The sequence below is a fragment of the Amborella trichopoda genome, chromosome 3 (genome assembly GCF_054954075.1).
Source record: "Amborella trichopoda isolate Santa Cruz 75 chromosome 3, AtrichopodaSantaCruz75HAP2 v2.0, whole genome shotgun sequence".
Taxonomy (NCBI): domain Eukaryota; kingdom Viridiplantae; phylum Streptophyta; class Magnoliopsida; order Amborellales; family Amborellaceae; genus Amborella; species Amborella trichopoda.
The window spans coordinates 47,784,907-47,807,191 of record NC_142338.1 but is presented as its reverse complement, the minus strand read 5'-3'; the positions used below and the strand labels follow the sequence as shown (position 1 = coordinate 47,807,191).

The 22,285-nt window shown below is 36.1% G+C and overlaps 1 protein-coding gene across 1 annotated transcript; it reads left to right on the top strand.

Moving 5' to 3' along the window:
- Positions 1–354: 354 nt before the first annotated feature.
- On the top strand, positions 355–16,916 carry AE7 (MIP18 family protein (DUF59)). The gene is made up of 6 exons (XM_088861036.1): positions 355–562; positions 1,046–1,217; positions 3,358–3,461; positions 3,545–3,644; positions 6,088–6,133; positions 16,532–16,916. The coding sequence occupies exons 2-6, from the start codon at positions 1,092–1,094 to the stop codon at positions 16,630–16,632; spliced, it is 477 nt and encodes a 158-aa protein (XP_088717162.1). The 5' UTR covers positions 355–562; positions 1,046–1,091; the 3' UTR covers positions 16,633–16,916.
- Positions 16,917–22,285: the final 5,369 nt, after the last annotated feature.

Sequence of the window (22,285 nt, the reverse complement as noted above, 5' to 3'; positions counted from 1 at the left end):
TGAAGATATTCCAACACTTACTGCATGAGAGAATTTTTAAGTCTAATTGATGTGAAAATATTCTCACAATTGACTGCATGAGATAATTTTTTCACGAGAACTAAACATGCATAGAAGAACCAATGAGTTTCAAATGTGTTAATTTTTAATGGAAAAAATTTATATAAGGTTGACGTCTTAAATTATATAAAATTTTAACGTGCACCTCAAAAGTATATTGAAAAAGGCTCTTTTTTAAATTGAAAAACCATATAATTGACTATCTCGATATCGGGATATATGGAGATGAAAAAAAAGAAAAACAAAGTCCGCCGACATTGTAAAATCACTCCGATTAGAAACCCAGTCACATTTTCGCGGGCTTGTTGGCGACATTATATTTATTTATCAATTGTTTTTTAACGCCAGAAAACGTCCATACCTGGAGCACATTAATTTCTTAAATCGCGTCCATTTTCCGGCGGCTTCAAAGTTTTTCCGGTGACTATTGGGCAGACAACTCCTTTGATTCCTGTTTGAGGACAGGTCCTTTGTTTGAGGATTTCTCTGCAAATAATAACACGTAAGTTGCTTTTATTTTTCTTTACAAATTTCCCTTTGCTTTTCAGATTGGGCGAAATCGAGTGAGAATCAATTATAGTAATTGGTTTCTTATGTTCCACTTGTGTTTGCTAATAAATTTGTTTGCGTTTGATTTTTTTTATAATACCGTACTAATTTAATGATGCCAAATCCAAGCAAGAACTTGTCACCATTTACCAGTTAATATATAATCACTGTATGTTTATGTACTGGGTGTTTTAGTTGCAAATTTTCGTCATTTATTACATACTTGTTTACTTGAAAAATCCTTTTCAGCTATAAACGATCCTTATTCAGTTTGAGAGTTCCATAATTATATCTATTGACTGTTATGACAAGTTTCTTTTGTACTTTTTACTATTGGACTCTGTAATCTGTCATAGAGGATTTGTTTAGTACTATCCAAAACTTGTTTGCAGTTCAATAAAGTATTAATTTAGTATTATCCAAAACTTGTTTGCAGTTTAATCATATCTGGGTCATCGATATTCAAATAATAAGCAATAGAGATGGTTTCCGGGTTGATCAATGCAAACCCAGTCGTTTATGAGAAAAAAGAGAGGCGTGTTCGGAGTCAACCAGCTGATAAAGATGAATATGCTGTCGAACCTATAGACCAGCAGGAAATTTTTGATATCCTTTCTTCAATAATTCATATATCGACACAGTTGTTCATATATTCATTTATTTATCTTTTCCTTCCCATTATTTATTGAATATTATAGTTCTGTAATCAAAGTTGTGATTACAGTGCAGGAAATTTTTGATATCCTTTCTTCAATAATTCATATATTCATTTATATATCGACACAATTGTTCATATATTCATTTATTTATCTTTTCTTTCCCATTATTTATTGAATATTACAGTTCTGTAATCAAAGTTGTGATGACAGTACATTTCATGTGTTTTTCTCTCTTTCAGGTAAGTTTTTGTGTGTTATTATAATATGCAATTTTGATAAGGAAACACAAGTTCCTGTTTAGTTATTTAGCTTTGATATTAACCCATGGTCATTTTTATATATTGGGTATATGGTATTTTTATTGTTTGGTATACTGCCATTTCCTTATGTTAGTGCTTGAGGATTAAGAAGTAGGATTGAATCAGCTGACTTTGTTGCAATTACTTTGGCCCCAGATAAAGACCCTTGTTGCCTTCCACACCATACTTCAGGACATCAATGTTCCAAAGGCCAAACTTACAAAGAAGTTACCTATGTCTTCTATTTTACAGTGACATTTTTTATAAGATTTGGTTGTTATGACTCATGCATTGATTTGACTTGGCCTAGTTAAGATGGGATGTCTTTAAACTATAAAAAATTAGGGTGAAATGGTAGCTATATACCTCCCTCAACATGCTCCAGGCTTCAAGGGCCTGGGCGTTGCACATCGCAGATCCATGTTCAAATCCCACGCTAACCTACACACAATCAACAAGTTAAAACATTTTCACTTTGATTTGGAGGTGACAAGTAACACGACATGAACATGCCTGCACGACTATCCTTTGGAAGGTGGAGCTATTCATTAGACAATGTGATTGTATTCTTCAGAGAGCAAGGCAAGGGGATGGTAGAGCCAAAGAATTGGTATTTGTTTGAAAGACCATGGTTACTTCTCATTATTTTTTTCTAAAATGAACATACAAGTTTTCGCTGACATATTGTTCCAAATCATGTAATCTAGGATGCTCACTCATATCCTTGATGGCAAGTCCTTACTTAAACCTCTTCAACTGAGCTCCCTTTTTATGAGCATCCCCTTGTCTTCGATTGTGCTCTATCCACATGTGTTGACAACGATCTGTTGTATCTTTTCATATTATCTTTGTGCAAAAGGTAATACAATTACTCTTTGGTTGTATGCTTTGTGCAACTTGATGAACTTTCCTACTTGTTTTATACAAAATAAAAAGAAAATGGTATAAACATTTTTATCCCAAGCAGCACCATTATGTGTTTTGCGGTACTATGTGCCGGGCTCGACATCTACTGCTAACTTATCCTCAAAGAAATCACCATATTTCTATTTCTCTTTGGCTTGTCTCTCTTGGTAAATATTTCAATTATGTGCCTAGTGATGGTGGTTGTATTTTACCAACCAAAATAAGTGAAAAGATGGTTTTTTTTTACTTAAAAGTTTTGATTTTCTGAGAATCAGTATGGTGCCTGCATCATGTTAGTGGGAATTTAGTAAATATCTTGTTTTTTACAACATTATGTAATCAAGCTTATACACTTGCTAAATGTGAAAAATACTATGTTGTATTAATGAAGCATCTAATCTTAAAGCAATAACAAACATTCAATGTTGGGGCACCAAAGATAATTATGACAGATTTTCATAAAAAAAGCAAGGAATTGAGCAGACGAGGTAGAAGGCTTTTGGCAAAGCTTGGCCTAAGTTTTTGAACTCTTTAGCTTGGGCTACTAGTAATCACCTCTATTTGTTTTGTCACTGGAGGAACACAATGCTTACATCAGATATTTTAATTTAATTGTCAGGTTTTAAAGAAGATGCACCAAGTACTTAAGAAAAAATGTCCTAATTATGTGCAGGTGCTCTTGTAGTATATGGTCCTAATAATGATTTAGTTATTATCTGTATTGATGTTATTTAGCTTGATTTTCAGAGTATTATGATGTGTTCCTTATGATAATCTGTCGTACTTCTTGACATTACAATTGAAAAAAGGCTTGTTAATTACTACCGGTTTTGCATGTCAGTGTCACTCTTGTGAAGTTCTTGTTTTCCTTAACAATCTTACATCATGTTAGAGATATAAAAGATCCTGAGCATCCATATTCCTTGGAAGAGCTCAAAGTGGTGTCTGAAGATGCGATTGAACTCGATGATGAGCATAACTATGTCAGGTTAGCCTACAGAATATTACATTTTCACGATGCTCTTATTCATTTTCAAACTGCTGATATATAATTTGTTCTGTCTGACTTAGGATCACATTCACTCCTACAGTTGAGCACTGTAGTATGGCCACAGTGATTGGGCTTTGTTTACGTGTGAAACTTATGCGTAGCTTGCCTTCACGTTATAAGGTATGATATTATGGCCTTCTATTCCTAGCTATCATGATCATTAATGAGATACAGTTTAATCTCACTTACTGATGCATGTCTAGTTGTTGCTCTATATGCCGTGGTGTAAATATCTTATTTATGCCATTGGACACTCAATGGCATAAATATCTTTAGTGCTTTCATGCATATAATTAAACCTTCAAGGTCATATTTAGTTCTGTTAGATTTGGTTTCTTAACTGATCATTTTGTGGGAAAACATACAAACTGCATTTTGGGAGATTACTCTTTTCCTTGTGAAGTTCACATCTTTTTACAGTTCATGGTTTTATTCATTCAGTTCTATAAGATGCTTATATTAGAGCCTTGTGTTCCCAGTCTTACTTTTTTAGCTAAAACTGTTGTCAATGCTGAATTCATAGAGTAGAATGGTCCAAATTGGTTAAGAAGAGGGGGAGGGGTGAAAAACGAAGGCAGTGGGGATGAGGAAATGGATATTGGGAAAATTCTAAATAGAAGGAATGCATGGATAAGGGGCGAGAAGGATGGAATATGATCTAGGAGAGAAGTTAATCGGCTGGGGAAACTAAATATAAGTAAAGGTCAGACTAGAGGGTATCATTGGGGGGTGAATGAAAAAAGGTTCAATTGATGGAATACCTCTAAAGGTTTTTGAGGGGTTTATGCTATGGCGTTGAGGTCTGGGAAGGACAATGGAGAGAAAAACAACATCTTCTTGCCTTCAAAACTTTAGGGCCTGTTAGATATGTAGATGGCAGATTGTATTAATTTAACTACAATATTTGAGTGCCATATTGTGGTTTATGACTATGATGTAGTGGTCCACCTGATCAAAATACAGAATGAATTTTGGTGCATTTGGGAGTTGGCTAGATATTAGGCCTGACTTAATTCAAGCTGAATGCAATTTACAGGGCACAACTAGTTGATTATAGACCGATGGGAAGGGAAAGTGTGCTGGCTTTGTTGACAAACACTCCCCTAAAATTATTCTGTCTCTCAAATTAAGGGATAGTAGTCTTATAGTATTGAGGGAAAAGTGGGGTGGGTAAGGGTATGTGTGCAAGGAAATAGTGGTGTGAAAGGTGTTGGTGCCCAAAACTATTTGATGCTTTGGGCCTTGGGATTTCACCTACATACCAGGCCACTTTCCTGGGTGATTCACAGTCAATGATGCTTCTGCATGAAGCTATTAAACTTGGCATTTCATAACTCAGATTAATCTGATGTAGCACTATGGATTTCGCCAAATCTAATACCTTTCATGGGCCCTATATGTGTTTCTTTTTGCGTATTAGATGGTTCCATTTGCAAGGGTCTTACTTTGGCTTGCCTAGTGCTTGGAACAGTTATTGACAGCAGTCAGATTCTTCTCCGAATAAGTTATCTGACAAGTATAGAATGTCTTGTGATGTTATTTCGGAGTTTTCAATCAACATAAATATGTTTTGTATTTTGCAATGTTTTGAAGATCTTGTGATAACTGTGTGTTTGTGTGTGTGTGCAAACCTGTGCCCATGCACATAATTGCTCACACATTCACAGAAATAAAATGTTCGAGGAGAGAGGGAGGGAAAGGGCAAAGAAGAGGGAGGAGGTCTACAAGGGTGAGGGAGAGGGAGGAGGCCTACAATTTCAAATGACAAGAGGGGTCATTAATAGTGATTCACGAAAAAGTCGAGAGGGGTCATTAACTGCAGTATATGGTCATACCTTTCTAGAAATATCTTTGATATATGCTTACAGTTCTTTGGATGTGTTTCATTGGTTTTTGTGGTTCATGACAATAGGACCTTGTAAAGCAAGGTGTTTACAAGATTGTTCCAAAAAAAAAAAGCTGACTCCCAACTAAATAACTAATATCTATTGCTTTTATCATTATATATTTGAATGGACAGTTAATGGCCTAGCCAAATAATAGAAGAGGACCAATGCCTTGTATGCTTACAATACTTTGCATGTGTGTCATTGGTTTTCATGGTTCATTATAATAGGAGGAACTTTTAAAGCAAAGGTGTGTACAAGATGAGAAATCATATTTACAGGAGTTGAGGCTTCCCAACTCCCAACTAATATTCATTTCTTTTGTCACGATAATAGTTGACAGGACAGTTTAAGTTACATTGCCACACAATAGAAGTGCACAAATGCCAATGAATAAACAACAAATTACTTATCAAAATAAAAAATATTACTCATAAAAGAAGAAAATAGTTAGAAGAGAAGAAAATTAGGATGCTTATTTCTGTTATTTATGAAAGAATAGTAACCTCATAGCATTGAAAATTTCTTGTGTTCCTCAGTAATTTACGTTAATTTGGTCATCTGTCTTGAAGTCAAACTTGGGCGTCATGATTTGTCATGAAGATTAGGTACTCTTATGCAAATGCTCTGATGTCTTAACTCTGAATAATGTTTTCACCTTCTTCCATTTTATTCAGGTGGATATTAGAGTTGCTCCTGGAACTCATGCAACAGAAGCTGCTGGTGAGCATATATTCCTTTATCTTTACATTTTTTTTTATCATTAGCTGTACTTTCCTTTAAAAAAATGAGATACACAAGTAGACTTCCTATACAATTTGTTCTTCCAAAAGAGAATCAGAACACCAAAATGTGTAACTGAATTGGTCTTCGAAACTCTGTCTATTGCCAAATGATCAGCCTTCTCATTGGCCTCCCTCCATATATGGTTGAGTGAGGTCCTGTACTTGGAAATTTCATCAAAAGCATCTGCCAAGCGCCATTTCTACTCTCCCAATGAATTGCATTCTCAGAAGCCCCTACAATTTCTATTCAGCTCAAATTTCTGCGTTGAGTATCGAAAATATTCGTCATGCTCCCTTGCCTGTGATAGGATGTTTGATTTTATCCCAGTGATATTGTACATGTTTTGAATGTTGTCTTGCATTGAAAACTCTTGCATTTGTTCCAATCCAGATTGGCAAGGTAAGTTTCTGTAGAGTCACTCCCCTACTGGGCATAGGTGGGGTCTACCATTGTGAGAATGGGGCTCAACGGTTTCAAGTACGAACCAGTTGATGTCAAAAGTATTTACAAAATGGACGCAAGCAGCTTTAGGGGGCTTGCTAGCACACAAGGCTATCTAAAATATTGGCTTGGGATCCTATCAATGTTTTTTATGATTCTGTCCATCAGCTTTATAGGGCTTGCCAGTACACAAGGGTAGCCAGAGATGTTGGCTTAGGAGACTTTCCACTCCACAGGTAACAACCTTAGTGAAGTGTAGCAGCTCTTCGTCCCATGGTTGTCAATTCGCTTTGGAGTTTTCTTTGGTTTGGTCAGAAAAACGAAGCAATTTGGTGCTTCGGCCGTTTCAGAGGAAGACTTCGGAATTTTTAAAAATGTTAATCTAAATAAAGTATATATTTATATATAAAAATATATTAAAACAATAGCCTTTTAAAAAAATTAAAATAATAAAAAATTCAAAAATAAAAAATTCAAAAAAAGAAGAAGAAGACAATTATGAGCTTTGGCCAAAGAGGCCGAATTAGACTGAAGTGGGCTGAATCACGTAATTGTCTTTTTAAAAGACAATTCTGTGCTTCGGCCGAAGAGACCGAATCAGACCGAAGCGGCTTGAAGTAGATGCACTGGAACTTCACTTCGCTTCGGTTTAGGCTGAAAATTTGAAGGCTTCGGCCTCTTTCACCGAAGCGAAGAGAATCTGATAACATTGCCCTCTCCGGGATCAACACTCCCATAAGTATAGTTTTTTGGTGTAACTAACATGCCCAGAAAAAGTTTTAGAAAAGCCAAGCCAAAGTTTGGTCATTTTCTCATGAGATCAGATTGCAAAAAATTAAAGTGTCATATGCATATTGCAGATGAGTTGTAATAGGATGTGTCAAAACCAGTTAGCGGACGTACTTGTTATACACCATCAAACACTCCTTCAGAAAGCTTCAACAATTATAGTGAATAGGAAACGAGTCAGAGCGTTCCCCCTACCTTAAGCCTCATGAACTTGAGAAATACCCCTTTGGAGTACAATTAAATAGCACTGACAGGCCAGTTTCCAATTCCTTCGTGGATGGCCAAACACCATAAGGCCCTTGGTCCAAGATCTCCCAACACACGTGGTTGTGGGCTTTTATGAGGTCCAACTTGTAGATGACTCCGGGAAATTTCTGCCTCAAGATATTGCTGATACTTCCGCAATAATCTCATACACACTTCCCGGGGGACCTGTGGGTCTTAGATCCTTAATATCCTGTAACCCCTTTTCTTTGGGAATCAATGTGATGAAAGATGAGTTCATCCATATGTGTATCATGCCTCTCATATCTTATTCATTGGATGTACAAACTAATTCATCGTTAATCATATCCCAAAACACTTTTAAGAAGACCAAAGAATATGCATCTAGCTTCGGCGCCTTGTCCCTACCATGGCCAAAGACTGCCTCCTGTATTTCTTTGATTTGGAATGATCATTCCAGCCACAACTTCTTGAAAGGTATTCTGGGTAGATTCCTGGTTATCCTCTTCATTGTTGTGAAGTGTTGTCTTAAATATTCACCTATGGCTCTTTCAGTTTCTTCACCTTCTTCAGTTTCTTCACCTTCTTCAAATCCTTTTCCACCAACCTGGATGCTTCGAATACATCCTCTCTGACTTGCCATTGAGCGGAAGAGTTTGTATTTTTATCTCCATCCTTGAACGACCTTATGCAGAGACCTTTGCTGCCGTTAATTCTTCTATTCTTTGAGACATTCCTGAAATTGAGTCTTGGCTTGCACCGTTTCTGCTCTTTCCTCTGCTATTTAAAATTCTTTCCTCATCTACCTTATCAAGCCTCTCAATTCATCAAGGAGGCTTCCTTATGTGTAGATTCCCCAAACACTTCCGGTTCCAGTTCCACAGCTTATCTTTTAGCAGCATTTGTTTCTGGCATATTCTATACCCAGCTCGCTCTTTCGCAGAGAATAACATCCATCATTCCCTTATAGGTTTTGGTAACTCTTTATTCTCTCACTACATCAGTTTGGAACACAATGGTTTAGTTCCTGCCATGGCTGTATATGAATCCAGAATGATTGGTATGCAGTCAGACTGTCAGAAACTAGTTTTGGCCATCGCAAAACCATGGCATCTTTTGGTGCTCAGCTTTCCATTCCAGGGTAACAATGAATCTACGTAGTTTTAGTCATTACTGGCCTATCTTCAATGTGGTTAGACTAAATATACTTTGCCCCAACTAGTGGGATCCCCATGAGCTCGTATGTCCCTATGAAATGTTCAAAGCCCTTCCTTCTAGCCCTCCTCTACCCTGTCTTTCTCAAACCCTGTATTCTTCACAAACACCCATCAGGAGATATTGAAATCTCTTTCTAAATGCCAACATACCTCTCTTTTTTTAATTTTTTTTATGAAACTGGTAACTGTATTGATATGAGGGTTATAGAAAAAAGAATGAACCACCAGCAGGGAAGGTGTTCAAGAATAAAAAAAACCCTTATGGGGTCCCAAAAAAGTGTTTTACAAGCTATACAGTATACAAGTATATGTAAACAGTGTGTTCTATTTAGTTCTCATAAAGGTGCTCGAAGGTCTCCTGCAAATTAGTCTGGAAGGCCTTCCTTAGCAAGGCGGATATCATGGCATTGGCATCCCTACAGGTATGCCGCCAAACCATGCGTGTATCCCTACAAAGATGGAAGATCTCATAAACACTATGAGCCAATCTCCAAGGTCTCTGCGAAGTTTCAGAGGCCCACGCTATCACATTCTTCGAAACCCCCTCTACAATCAGCGTATCCCCCTACGAGGTGTCAAAGTGGCGAAGGCCCACGAGTAGGGTTCGTGCTTCGGCTACGTAGCATTCATTGTGCCGGCAAAGATTGAGTAGGATAGAAGCGTATCTTCCCTGGCGCCTCTAAAGATTGAGCCAAGACCTGCGGGGCCTGGATTGCCAAGAGAGCACCCATCAAAGATTAGTTTGATTGCGCCCTGCTCAGGCGGTCTCCAAAGGGAGGAGCAAGCAATTTGGGCTGTTCTTGTAGAGAGCAGGTTTGTCCAATTAATTTGTAAGTCTGAAAGCGGGTGGTACTTGAAGATCTTATGGTTCTTGGCCCAACAGGTTACAAGAGCTTTTTACTTTGCCGAAAAGCACCATAAGGTGAAGCTTCTCCCCTCTAAAAATTCGATTGTTGTGCTCTAACCAGATGACCCAGAGGGCAGCCGTGACTGCTGCACGCCAAAGGTATCTACCAATTGGGGGATGGATGAAGGAGGTCACCCAGGACCAACCAAAAAGTTGGAGGAGTCCCTAGAGGTTGGTTTTGGTAGCCGTGGAGCAATGGATGGAAAGGTGGGCATTTGTCTCCTATTCCTCCAGAGACATAGTCCATCTGTTGGGTAACTGAAGGCCTCTTCTTTGTAACTGGTCGATAATGAGGGTTCTCTCGAGGAAGGTTATCCAGTTGAAGAATTGAACCTTGGGAGGTACCAAAGGAAACCAAGCCTTGGCAACTGCGGAATGGTGAGTGGCAGCTGTAGGGGGGTTGTAAGAATGACTTGACCGAGAAGAGGCCGGATGGGTCGGGGGATCTAATCAATCTGCTGTGTCCCGCGAGAGGTAGGAAGGTGGATTGGAGAATGGAGGAGAGAGATTGAAACTTAGGTATCTCAAGGTCCCTTGAATCCCTTACTTAAGAGACCTTTCCTATTTATTTAATTGATAATTGAATATTTTAATCCCTTACTTAATAGACCTTTCCTATTTATTTAATTGATAATTGCATATTTTAATTCTTTTAATATATATACTTTTAAATCCTGAATATTTATTTATTTGAATATTTCTCTATTCTAATTCTGTGTATTCTTTCAATGAAACATTTCATAAATAGCGCCATTTACAGATTAAATGAGTACTTCTTCTTTTGGATACTTGCTAAATAGGTTTTTGTGATTCGGATCTTTTATCACTATAACTTGTGTCACTAGGAGTGATATTGATATCTATAGTTCAGAAATTTGTTTTATTGTCTCTTGCACTATTAGAAAAACTGGCCGGCTAGCTCGGAACCGCTAGGGTTCCGAGTCCGGTTAGGGGCAGTTTTGGGGTTCTAAGGACCTAGGGTATCACCCCAAAAAATGGCCGGACTAAAACCGGCCGGTTAGGGGTCGAACTGGTCGTATTTACGTCTTAACCAGCCGATTTTGATCTAACTGAACCGGTTTTATGTTAAAACGGTGTTTTTTTGGCAAAAAACGGACAAAACGAAATAACGGTCGTTTTTTGAAATGCAGCCCGTTATTTGCAGCAGGACTTGTGAATCAAATTTTCTTGCTTTTTTTATTCGATTTCCTTGCCATTTTTTGGCCTTTTTGGTGCTTTAGTGTTGTAAACCATTACTGATTGTCTATAAAACAACAAAATTTGAATCAAAGATCAAAAAACAATAGTTCTTGTGGATTGAAGTGGCAGATTTTCTAACCTTTTGAAATTTCTGCCATTTCATCAATTTCTTCTTCAATAGGTAACGATTATTGATGAAATTTGAGAGTTTTGAATCATAATCGAATTGGTTACCATATCCCTGTTTCAATTTGTTCAACAAACAAGATATAGAGGGTTGATTTTGGCCCATAAATTTGCTCGAAGAACCTGTGTTTGAGCTGCTCGAAGAACCTGTGTTTGAGCTGCTCAAAGAACCCTAACTCGATCCGCCATTTCATTAATTTCATCTTCAATAGGTAACGATTATTGATCAAAGTTGAGGGTTTTGAATCATAATCGAATTGGTTACCATATCCATGTTTCAATTACTAAAAAAACAAGATATTTGGGGTTGATTTTGGCCTCAAAATTTGCTGCTCGAAAACTTGTGTTCGATCCAAAAAACAGATTTTGGATCAATTTACTGGTCTTTTTTATCAAATTGATTTATGGATTTTGATCATCAAGGCTTCATTTGTCATATAAAATCGGTATGTTGATTTATAATTGAGTAAATTTTTTTATACAAATTTATTTCTTGCTTGATGTCGTGAAAATTTCATAGGTCTAAATTTATGCAATTTTTTAAATTAAATTAAAAATACCAAGATGGTAGCCTTTACAAATATTTTGTATTGATTTGTTCGATTTTCCGAACATTGAGTGTCTTTTTTGCCTGAAATTAGGGGTTTTTGCTAGATATTAGGGGTTTTGGAGAACCGATTTTTCAAAAAAAAGTAATTTTACTTAATATTATTAAGTTAATAAAATTATTTTTTATGATGAATATGGGAAGTGTTTTTCTATTTTACTTACTAAAATTATATTTTTTTGATAAAATTATGTTTTTATGATAAAATATGTTTTTTGATAAATATGACAAAAATATTGATTCTTCTTTTTTAAATGTTATATTTTTTTTCTAACAAACAAATAAATAAGTGCATGATAATCTCGTTCTTACTTTTGCTTCATTTTTTTTTTGTTCAATTTTTTTTTTTTTTTTTAAGTGCATGATATAATTATACTTGTAATAATGGAAATGGGATTGTAATTATAGTTAGTGTGATAATGGAATTGGGATTGTAATTGTGTAATGTAAATGGGTTTATAATTGTGTTGACAGAGGCATTCACAATTTCAAACTTTTTTAGTATCAAAAAAATTGATCTTGCATTTAAATAACTGTCTTGGATTCTGATATTTACTTAGGATCAGTAATACTCAGTTCCTTCTTACCATTTTCTTATTTTGTCGTAAGGACTGCTGATATAGTAGTTTACTTTGTTGCTCAATTGATGAATGTAATCATGAACTGTTAATATGATTACTTCAAAACTTTTGTCGGAATAGAGAAACAAAGAAAATACATTGGAAAAATACAAGAGTACCCTGACTCCTCTTACCACTCTCATTACTACTACCCATTGTTAGTTGGACTTTGTAACTCAATCAATTAAATTAATGTCAAATTATAAATTGTCTTGCATATCTCCATGGTATTTATATATTAATTTTTGTAAAAATTTGTTTCAATTTTTTTTTTTGTAAGATAAATGTAGGTAATAAGGTAATATACACTTAATTTAAATTTTTCTTTTCATTTTTTTATTTTTTTTGGGGTTTTTGCCTCATTTGTTTTTAAAAAAAATCCACCGGACCAGTTAGTTCGGTCAACCCCCCGGTTAGTCCGGTTCCGGTTCTAACCGCTCCCAGCCCACTGTCCTGTTAACTATTTTGGTTAGATTTTGCGAACACTGGTCTCTTGTGATCCTGATCTTTTCTATTTGATCTCTGATTGTGGTTGTCTTATTAGACATATCCTTTCGTTCTTTTTCTGTCAGTGAAGAATTTGCCCAATCCATCGATCCAATTCTAATAGGTCATTCATAAATTCTGAATCTCGGGGTCCACACTCTGTGTTGGCCCACTGTCTGGAAGCAGTCCTCCACCATAACTAGAGGATTAAGTTCTAGACGGAAGAGGAGAGGGAACTTCAATTTTAGGGGGGTTTGACCCAGCCAAAAGTGTGACCAAAACTGTACCCGGTTGCCCGCACTAGGGTGGAAGTGAATGCAAGTGGTGAACTGGGGCAGGTAATGGAGAAGTGAACTCCACACCCCGGAGGCCCAAAGCAATTGGAGACCATGCGATCATTGGTTAGCTAGTCATTTGGCTGCCAGAGATATTTGGCATGGACGACCTCCTTCTAAAGGTGATTTTCTTGTGTAGTGGACCTCCACCACCATTTACTGAGGAGGGCTCGGTTGTTGGCTCTGAGATTGCATATCCCTAGGCCTCCTTGGGCTCTCGGAGAGCACACTCTGGCCCAATATAACAAATGGTATTTCTTGCCCCCTTCGCCTGACCACAAAAAGTTCCTCATGAGTTGCTCCAGCCAGGTGGAAACCATGGCTGGCATTAGGAAAAGCGACATTTGGAAGATGGGGATGCTTGAATGTGTGGGCTTGATGAGGGTGAGACACCCCCCGGGGAAAGGTATCTCCCATTCCAGCCGGCAATCCGACGCCGGACTCTATCCTCTATGTGTCTCCATTGATAGGACTTAGGTTTGCCAATGCAAAGTGGGAGGCCAAGGTAGGTGGAAGGTAACTGTTTGGTGGTGCAGTCCAATATATCCGTGAGGGATGCTAGGGAATCCAGCTGAACATGGACCCCCATCATCTTGGATTAGGCCATATTGACCCTAAAACCGGTTCCCTGCTCAAAGCATATGAGAAAGAGCCTGAGGTTTTTTCGATTTGGAAGGGGCTGGCATTGTTAAAAAAAAAAAAAAAATTTCTCTCCAAAAAAAAAAGATGAGGGTGTCATCCTTGTATTGAAGGTGGGATATTTTAGGTCCATGTCTCCCAACGTTGAAATCGGTAAGTAGGCCGTTGAGATACAAGCACGAAATAGACTTGCTAAAAACCTCGGCAGCGATGGCGAAGAGGAAGGGGGACAGTGGGTCGCTTTGCCTAAGGCCCTAATAAGAGCGGAGGAAACCGTTGGGTATTATTGGCCTTCTATGATATCAAATTCCATAGGATGATGCAAAAAGATGTCACAGATGTCAAATACATGGTGTCGTCATTCTCTAAGCACGGGAGCCCCTTCCCCTGCGGTAACTTTATGGCCTTGAACAGAGTGGGTTATGGATGTTGTAGATTCTATCGAACCTGTTTCAGTAGGAGGCCATTATTACATTCTGGCTGCCTCATATTACTTTCCCAAGGGAGCTGAAGCTATCCCATTGAAGCAAGTAATAGGGAAGATAGCAATTGATTTTGTGCGACACCACTTTATTTATGGGGTTCGTTTCCCGGACAGAATAATTGCAGACAATGACTCGCTCTTCAAGAATCAAGTTATATACCGCCTAGTGGCCAAATGCCAAATAGATTGGAAATATTCTTCTATTTATAATACAAGACCTAACGGATTGGCCAAAACCTTCAATAAGATCTTGTGCAAATGCAGTGCCTAAAAATCGTAAGGATTGGCATGAGAAGTTCCCGAAGCCTCAGGGGCCTATAACACAAAGGTTAGGACCTCGACTAAGTTCACTCCATATTTCCTTGTATACAATGGTGAAGCAGTACTTCCTTTGGAAGTAGAACTTTCCTCTCTTGTGGTTCATAATGGCTTTTGTAAAGAAGATCCTGGTTGTATTAGGCCATAGGAATTGTCAGCAGTCGATGAGAGGCGCCTTCAAGCTCAGGGAAATTTAGAAGCACATGAAATTCACATGAACCATGTCTTTGATAAAATGGTTAAGTCTGGGCATTCAAGCTAGGTGACTTGGTCTTACTTGTACACTGCCCCATTGTAGTGGCAGGGATACTCGCTGCAAGTTCGAGGTTCGACCCAAATGTGATAAAATTGGTCTATTCAAGCGGTGCTTACCCTCTCGCGAACCAAGATGGAAAAGATGCTATGCCTCCTATCAATGGTCACTTTCTCAGAAGATACTATCCATGATCCTCATGACTACGAGGTGCTTAGTCCTTATCGCATGATGTTAAACTGCACAATACCTCCTCTTCTTCCATACAAAACATTGGCAATAATGGAAGATAGGTGTCAATACATGCTAGTTTTCTTTTGAGCTAATAATAGTATGGTCAATTTAGTTTGTGCTTGTCCAAAGGAGATATCTCGTCATATGAAGAAGCATATCTGAAGTGTTATGTGAGGCTCTAGTCATAAATGTGACTATACCAAATCCTATGGGAATCCTTACCCAGAATGGAGTGTTTTAGTAAATGATTTATGCTGAGTCACTCCTAAGAAGTTCAATTGCATGATGCCCATTAAGTTACTCCAGTGGTTCATAAAAATATGAGAACTTTGGTTATACTTGCATTTTGTGGGGCTGAATCGTCATGAGATCACTTTGAAGCGTATTGCGAGTTCATATTAAGAATTGAATTCAAGCTTCAACCTAACCCTTCTCTAGCATTTTTCGACCTCTTCCTTGGCTATTTTCCCCTATATATTTCGTCTCCATTCCTTTCCATATTTCTTGTCTCTTCATATTTCCCAATTTCATCGACTGTCTCTACCTTCATTCCATCCTCGTCTCCTCTCACTCCTCCCTTCTCCAAATATCCAGCCTCTTGTCCATCTTCATTTTGAAATTTGTCAATTTCCTTCTTCTATGATAAGCTTGAATAACAGAGAGGAAACTAATTTTAAGATTTTTTTCTTCCAATTTCCAAAGAATTTTACAAATCAACTATGAAATTAATCATTGAAGGTCAAGTGAATTGAAGATGGACATTCAAAACAGACAACCGGAGAATGTCTTCTGTCATTGCACCTTTTGAAAGGGACCTTTGGTGATTGTTAGTCCAGGCCTTTCCCACACAACGTTTTAGAAGTATTATTTCAAAATATTAGACAGTAGTGGAATTTTCAAGATCGGAACCCAATGTTAATCTTGTCCTAGAGACAGGAGCTAACATTAAGCCATGGCGCTAGTGTGTATGCAAGAGAGAGAGAGAGAGAGAGAGAGAGAGAGAGGAGTGCGGGAAATAAAGGGTGCGTTTATATAAGGTAGAGACCATACTTGTAGAAGTAAGGTTTTAACACTATCCATTTTAGTTGGATGGTATAGATTTGACGTTCTACCTATCCATTCAAATTTTGAAATTGTCTTTATAGACATACCTAATCTACACCGTCAAACTAAATCGACGATGTACCACACCGAAACCCTACTTATACAGGTAGGGTACTGCCTTATATAAAGTTTTTTCCTTAAATAAAAAATTATTTTTTCTAGGCAGCTGAACAATTTGAAACCAAGAGTTGCCGAGTTGACCAATATAGATTAATGTGCCATTTGTATTTTTGGTTTCCAAAAATTATAACGTCTCCTATCGAATTCTTTTCCTTTTATCGAAATGACAGTGAATAAACAGTTGAACGATAAGGAGCGGGTAGCAGCTGCCTTGGAAAATCCCAACCTCGTGGAGATGGTTGACGAATGCCTTGCTCCTACATATGAATGAGATGAATGTTGGGTCCTTGGTTGAAGACTAAGAATTGAGATATTGGCCTTGGAAGTTATAAAAATGAACCCAGAAACAGGTAATGAAGGGAAATTGCAATATTGTGTGAGTTAATAACAAATATGTTAGATTGGAACTAGGAAAGTAGAAATCTCTCCAGGATATCTGCTAAGGCGTTGAAAGAGTGATGTTTTTCTCTTTCTTTTTTGGGATAACTGATTATTTCAGTGTAAGCATTTGTTTATTTGTGTTAAATTAGTGTGTGCAAGATAGTGTTCACAAAATCGAATCGGAACGGTTAATCGGACATGGGGATGGGAGTGGTTAGAATCAGAACCGGACTAACTGGGGCGGTTAACCGAACCAACTGGTCAAGTAGGTTTTTTTTTTTAAATGGGTCAAAAACTCAAAAAAATGTATATAGAAAAACTTAGATTAAGTGTATACTATCATATTACATACTTAGTTTTATAAACCATGTTATTTACCATAGTGTGTCCAATATTTTCTATCATAAATAAAAATCTTATAATTTTTAGGATACAAGATATACTTTTCCTTCCTGTACCATATGGTAAGTAGATGAGGATGTGTTAGACCAGAGGATCTTCATAAAAACTACATCATGCATTTAATAAAAATAACTAAAAAGATCGAGCAAAAAAAAATCAAGCTAAAGATTGAGCAACATTATCATGCACTATATCATACGTTTATTTTATTTTTTTTGTTAGAAAAATATATACCATTAAAAAAAGGAAGAAAAACAAAATTTTATTAAACAAACCTAAAATTGAGCCAAAATCATCAAGAACACTAGAATTAACCCAAAATAAAAAGAAATTGAATTCGTATGATAAAAGATGCACAATTTTCCTCCATTATTACAAATACAACTATACCGTAAACTTAATAAAAATAACTAAAAAGATCGAGCAAAGTTATTATGCACTACAGCATACACTTATTTTATTTTTTGTTAGAAAAAATATATGATTTTATGCCACCGTTGTATAGTAATATGATGCAACAACCTTAAAAAAACAATTTATGGCCATTTGTTTGATCCAAATTTTGAAATATACACTCTCTTCATTCTAATGAACAATCATAAAAAAAGAAAAAATATTGAAAACACAATCTAGAAAGTATTTTTTTAGCCCAATTAACATAGGCCGTTCATTTTGGTGAGATGTTTAGATCTAGGCTTTAGAAGGATTTTTTCATTTGCAATTTTTTTGGATGGCTTTATTATCATTAGATGAACAATGTTGAAAAAGGAAAAAATGATTTTGAGTTTATAAAGGTTAAGATCTTGAAATTCACAAAATGAATGGTATAGATTTATTTTTGGAGGGGACTCATTTTAACCATATCTAAGGTTCAATTATGATTCAAATGCCTCAAATTTCATGAAGATACATTCAGTATTGAGAATGTTCTTCAAAAAATGACGGAAATTTCAGTTCATGAAATTTTCATGACAAAAACGCAGCAAAAATATCCATATAAAAATATTTGCTCGATAATAAATAAACATACCTACTGTATTTGATAGATGAAGCCTTGATGATCAAAATACATAGCTCAGTTCGATAAAAAATGAGCAATAGATCGATCATAAATTTTTTTTTTTGATCAACCCACAATTTTTATGAAGATTCATGCCGTATTGAAGCTGCTATTGAAAAAATGGTAGAAATTTCAAAGCTTTGAAAATCCGCCACTTCAATATGTAAAATCTCATTCCTTTTCGATTTTTCATTATAGATTCAATGTTTTATAGATATTTTACGGTGTTATATATCAATAAAGCACCAAAAAGTACAAAAAATGGCAAAAAATCAAATCTAAAAAACTGTAAAAGGTGGATTCACGAGTTCCAGTACTATATAACAGTCATTTTTCAAATAATGTCCGTTGTTTTTAAAAGGTCCGTTATTTTTAAGAAACGCTCGTTTTAGCGTTAAACCGGTCTGGTCAGTAGAAACCGGCCGTTTTTTAATAAAAATCACCAGTTTGAGGTCTAACCAGCCGGTTTTGAGCCCCAAAGTTTTTTGAGGTGATGATTAGATTACTAGTACTACTAAATCGGACCTAACTGGACTCAAACCCTAGTGGTTGTGAGCTACCCGGCCGATTTTGCGAATGATGAATGGAAGTGAAAGTTATTGTACAGAGAAATTGTGTGTGCCCCTAATTACGACCAATGAGAGGTTATTGTTCCCCAACTGGGTCTAGACTCCATAGAGAAAGTGGTGCCTATTCCCCAACTTCATACCTTTGGTTTTCATAATCCCTCATTTTTAGAAAGGTAGATGGGTGGGTTGAACCAGTTATCCACTTATTTTATTAACTGAATAATGATTTTGACTATTTAAAAAAAAATTAAATTAAATTAAAAAAATTTAAATTTTGGTTAATTAAAGAGCTTAATTAAATTTTGGTTGATTAAAGAGCTTAATTTCAAAACAGTATTTTTATTACATTAAAACTCATAAAAATATTATTTTTCAGTGATTTGGTTCAAGTCCCGATAAGTGAAGGACCTAGTGGGTTAGGTCCAATATGGGCAAATTCACGTTGGGTTTAGATCGACTGCCCTACATGACCTGACAAATATACATATGGTCCATACAATTATATGTTAAATCTAATTTTTATATATAAACTGTGTTATTATATATTGAGCAAGATCGGACCCATCAGGTCGGGTCTAGGTCCAATTGAACTAGGCCACACTAGTGCATGCTTCGGATCCAGTTTTAATTTGGACCCAATTGGTTTAGGTTTGAGCCGGGGTGGGTCTGCCTGGACCGACCCCTTTACAATCGAAAGAGGTCCGCTGTAGCTCCCAGAGAAAGAAAGAAACAAAGGGATGTGTAATCAGCACACAGTGGGGGACTATATTTCCACAGGAGCATATTGTCCACTTGCTCCTTTAGGTGAAAAATTAATGGAAAACAGATTTTTTTTCTTAGATGAAATTTGATATTTACTTTAGAATCATCAGATGATTACTGGAAAAACAAAATAATAATTTGAATTTTTAGTTCTTTAACGCAGAGATTTGGCTATAAAAAAAATAGACGGTCTACATTCAATTGTAAGATATTATATTTTCAGCATGATTTAATTTTTATTTTGCTCTTTCAAATTGGTTGCTAGGTTGATGGTGATTCATTCAAAAAATTTAAGATCCAAGTACTCTTATATTGAGTTTTGCCCGATAGAGCAAAAGTGTACAGAAGCTCTCTCCAAAACAAAAATGTTTTTGTGAAAAAGAAAAAAGTGCTTGTTTTTTTTCCCTACGACCCAATTTGATAGAGACAGAGAGAGAGATGAGGAATGTGGGTAGGGGTGGTAATGGACCCCGACCTGACCTAGGATTCGATGACCGTACTCAACCCTGGTCCAGGTATGGGTTCAAAAATTAGACTCGATGAGTCGGGTCCAAGTCCAAATATCGGACCTGAATATTATTCGGGTATGGGTTCATATATATCTAACCCAAGCCCAGACCCGGACTTGAATAGCGATAATTTTTAAATAATATATAATATATAATATTTTAGTAATTTTTTAAAAAATGTTAAAATAAATATAACTATATATAGTTAGGGAAATAATCTAATGCGATGGTCGTATAGTAGTATAATACAACCACACCTCTAGAAAACCATATTTTTGGCATTTGTATGACCTCAAATTTTGCACACACATTTTATTCATCCTCATAATCAATCTTACAAAAAAAAATTTAATTTGCACCTTAGATATGATCAAAATTAGTACCAACCAACAATGAATATCAACCATCCATTTGGTAAATTTCAAGATCTAAGCCTTAACAAATTGAAAAATCATTTTTTTCCTTTTTAGCATTATTATTCTAATGATGATAACGGTATATAAAAATTTTGGGAATAAAAAAATCCTTTTGAAGCCTATATCTAATCATCTCAATAAAATTGACGGCTTATATTAATTGAGCTAGAATGAAAACTTTCTAGAGCATTTTTTCAAATTTTTCTTTTTTGTGATTGCTCTTGAGAATAAAAAGAGTCTACATTTAAAAATTCATGTCAAACAAATGTCTCCGACATGTATTTTAAGACGGTTGCATTATACAACTATACAACCGTTGCATGAAATCATTCCCCTTTTAGTTATGATACTATATATTTTTAGTTAGGGTAGTGATTTCATTCAACGGTTGTATAGCAATATGATGCAACAACCTTTAAAAATTATGTTAGGGCCATTTGTTTGATCCAAATTTTAAAATATACATTATTTTCATTCTAATGAACAATCAAAACCTTGAAAGTATTTTTTTAGCCCAAATAATATAGGCCGTCCATTTTGATAAGATGCTTAGATCTAGGCCTTGGAAGGATTTTTGCCTTTCCAATTTTTTTAGATGACTTTATTATAATTAGATGAACAATATTAAAAAAATAAAAAAAACTTTTTGAGTTTGTAACGGCTAAGATCTTGAAATTCACCAAATGAATGGTCTAGTTTGTTGTTGGAGGGGATTCATTTCGATCATATCTAGGGTTCAAATTATATTCTTCTTTTTTGGGATTGATTACTGAGATGAAGAGAGTGTGTGTACAAAATTTTCTGTCATACGAATACCACAAACATGATTTTTTAGAAGTGTGGTTGCATTATACTATGATACAACGGTTGCATCAGAGCTTTGCCCATAGCTAGTAGGAATTTTTTTGGCCAAGTCATCTGCTACCATGTTGGCCTCATGAAAGATGTGGGATATGTTCTAAGAACAGGCCACAAGATAGTGGGTGCAATTTGATGAAGGAATGCGAAAAATCCAAGGGAGCTTATGGCGTCCAAGGACAGAGTTCACCAAAATCTGTGAATCGCTTTTGATAAGCAACGGAAGTATTGCATCTTAATAGCCAGTTGGATGCATCTTTCAAAAGCTGAAAATTCGGCATTACTGTTTGGTTGAAGGGAGCAACAAAGGCATCAAGGAAGCTCCCCATATCATTCCTAATGATCCTACCATTCTAGGATGGAAAAAGTTTACATAAGGTTGCAACCCTAAAATGTAGAACTATAGATGCACCTTAAAAATCCATAGGAAAAGGTTGTTTTAATGTTGAAAAACCCTACAATTGATCATCTTGACTTCGAGATGTATAAATATAAAAAAAGAAAAGAAAATATTTTGAATCCCAAAAATAGTGCATCTTGCAACACATTATCCAGACCGTTCATTTTCAAGATTTTCATATGTTAGATCTACTTAATTTTAACTATTTTGAAACTTTAAAATTTTATAATTAACGATGAAAATAGATTTTAAGACAATCCTAATAATTTTTTACACAAAAATTATATGTTATGATAAAATTTAGAGGTACACCTTAATTGGATTGTTTAAGGTTGTAACCTTATAAAAACCACACCCTTCTAGGATTGCCACGAGATGAACTGCGGTGGCCCTTCAGTTGAAGAGACCACCAGACCAATAAAGAGGTTTTTGGTTGTATGGGGCGCCATTGGATCTTGAGATTATTTACTATATGCCTCTCTGATGGGTGAAAAGTCCATCCTTTCACATTCGCAGACTTGCAATGAAGGACGAGATGCGATGCAACATTTCTTCTCTTGATTTCTT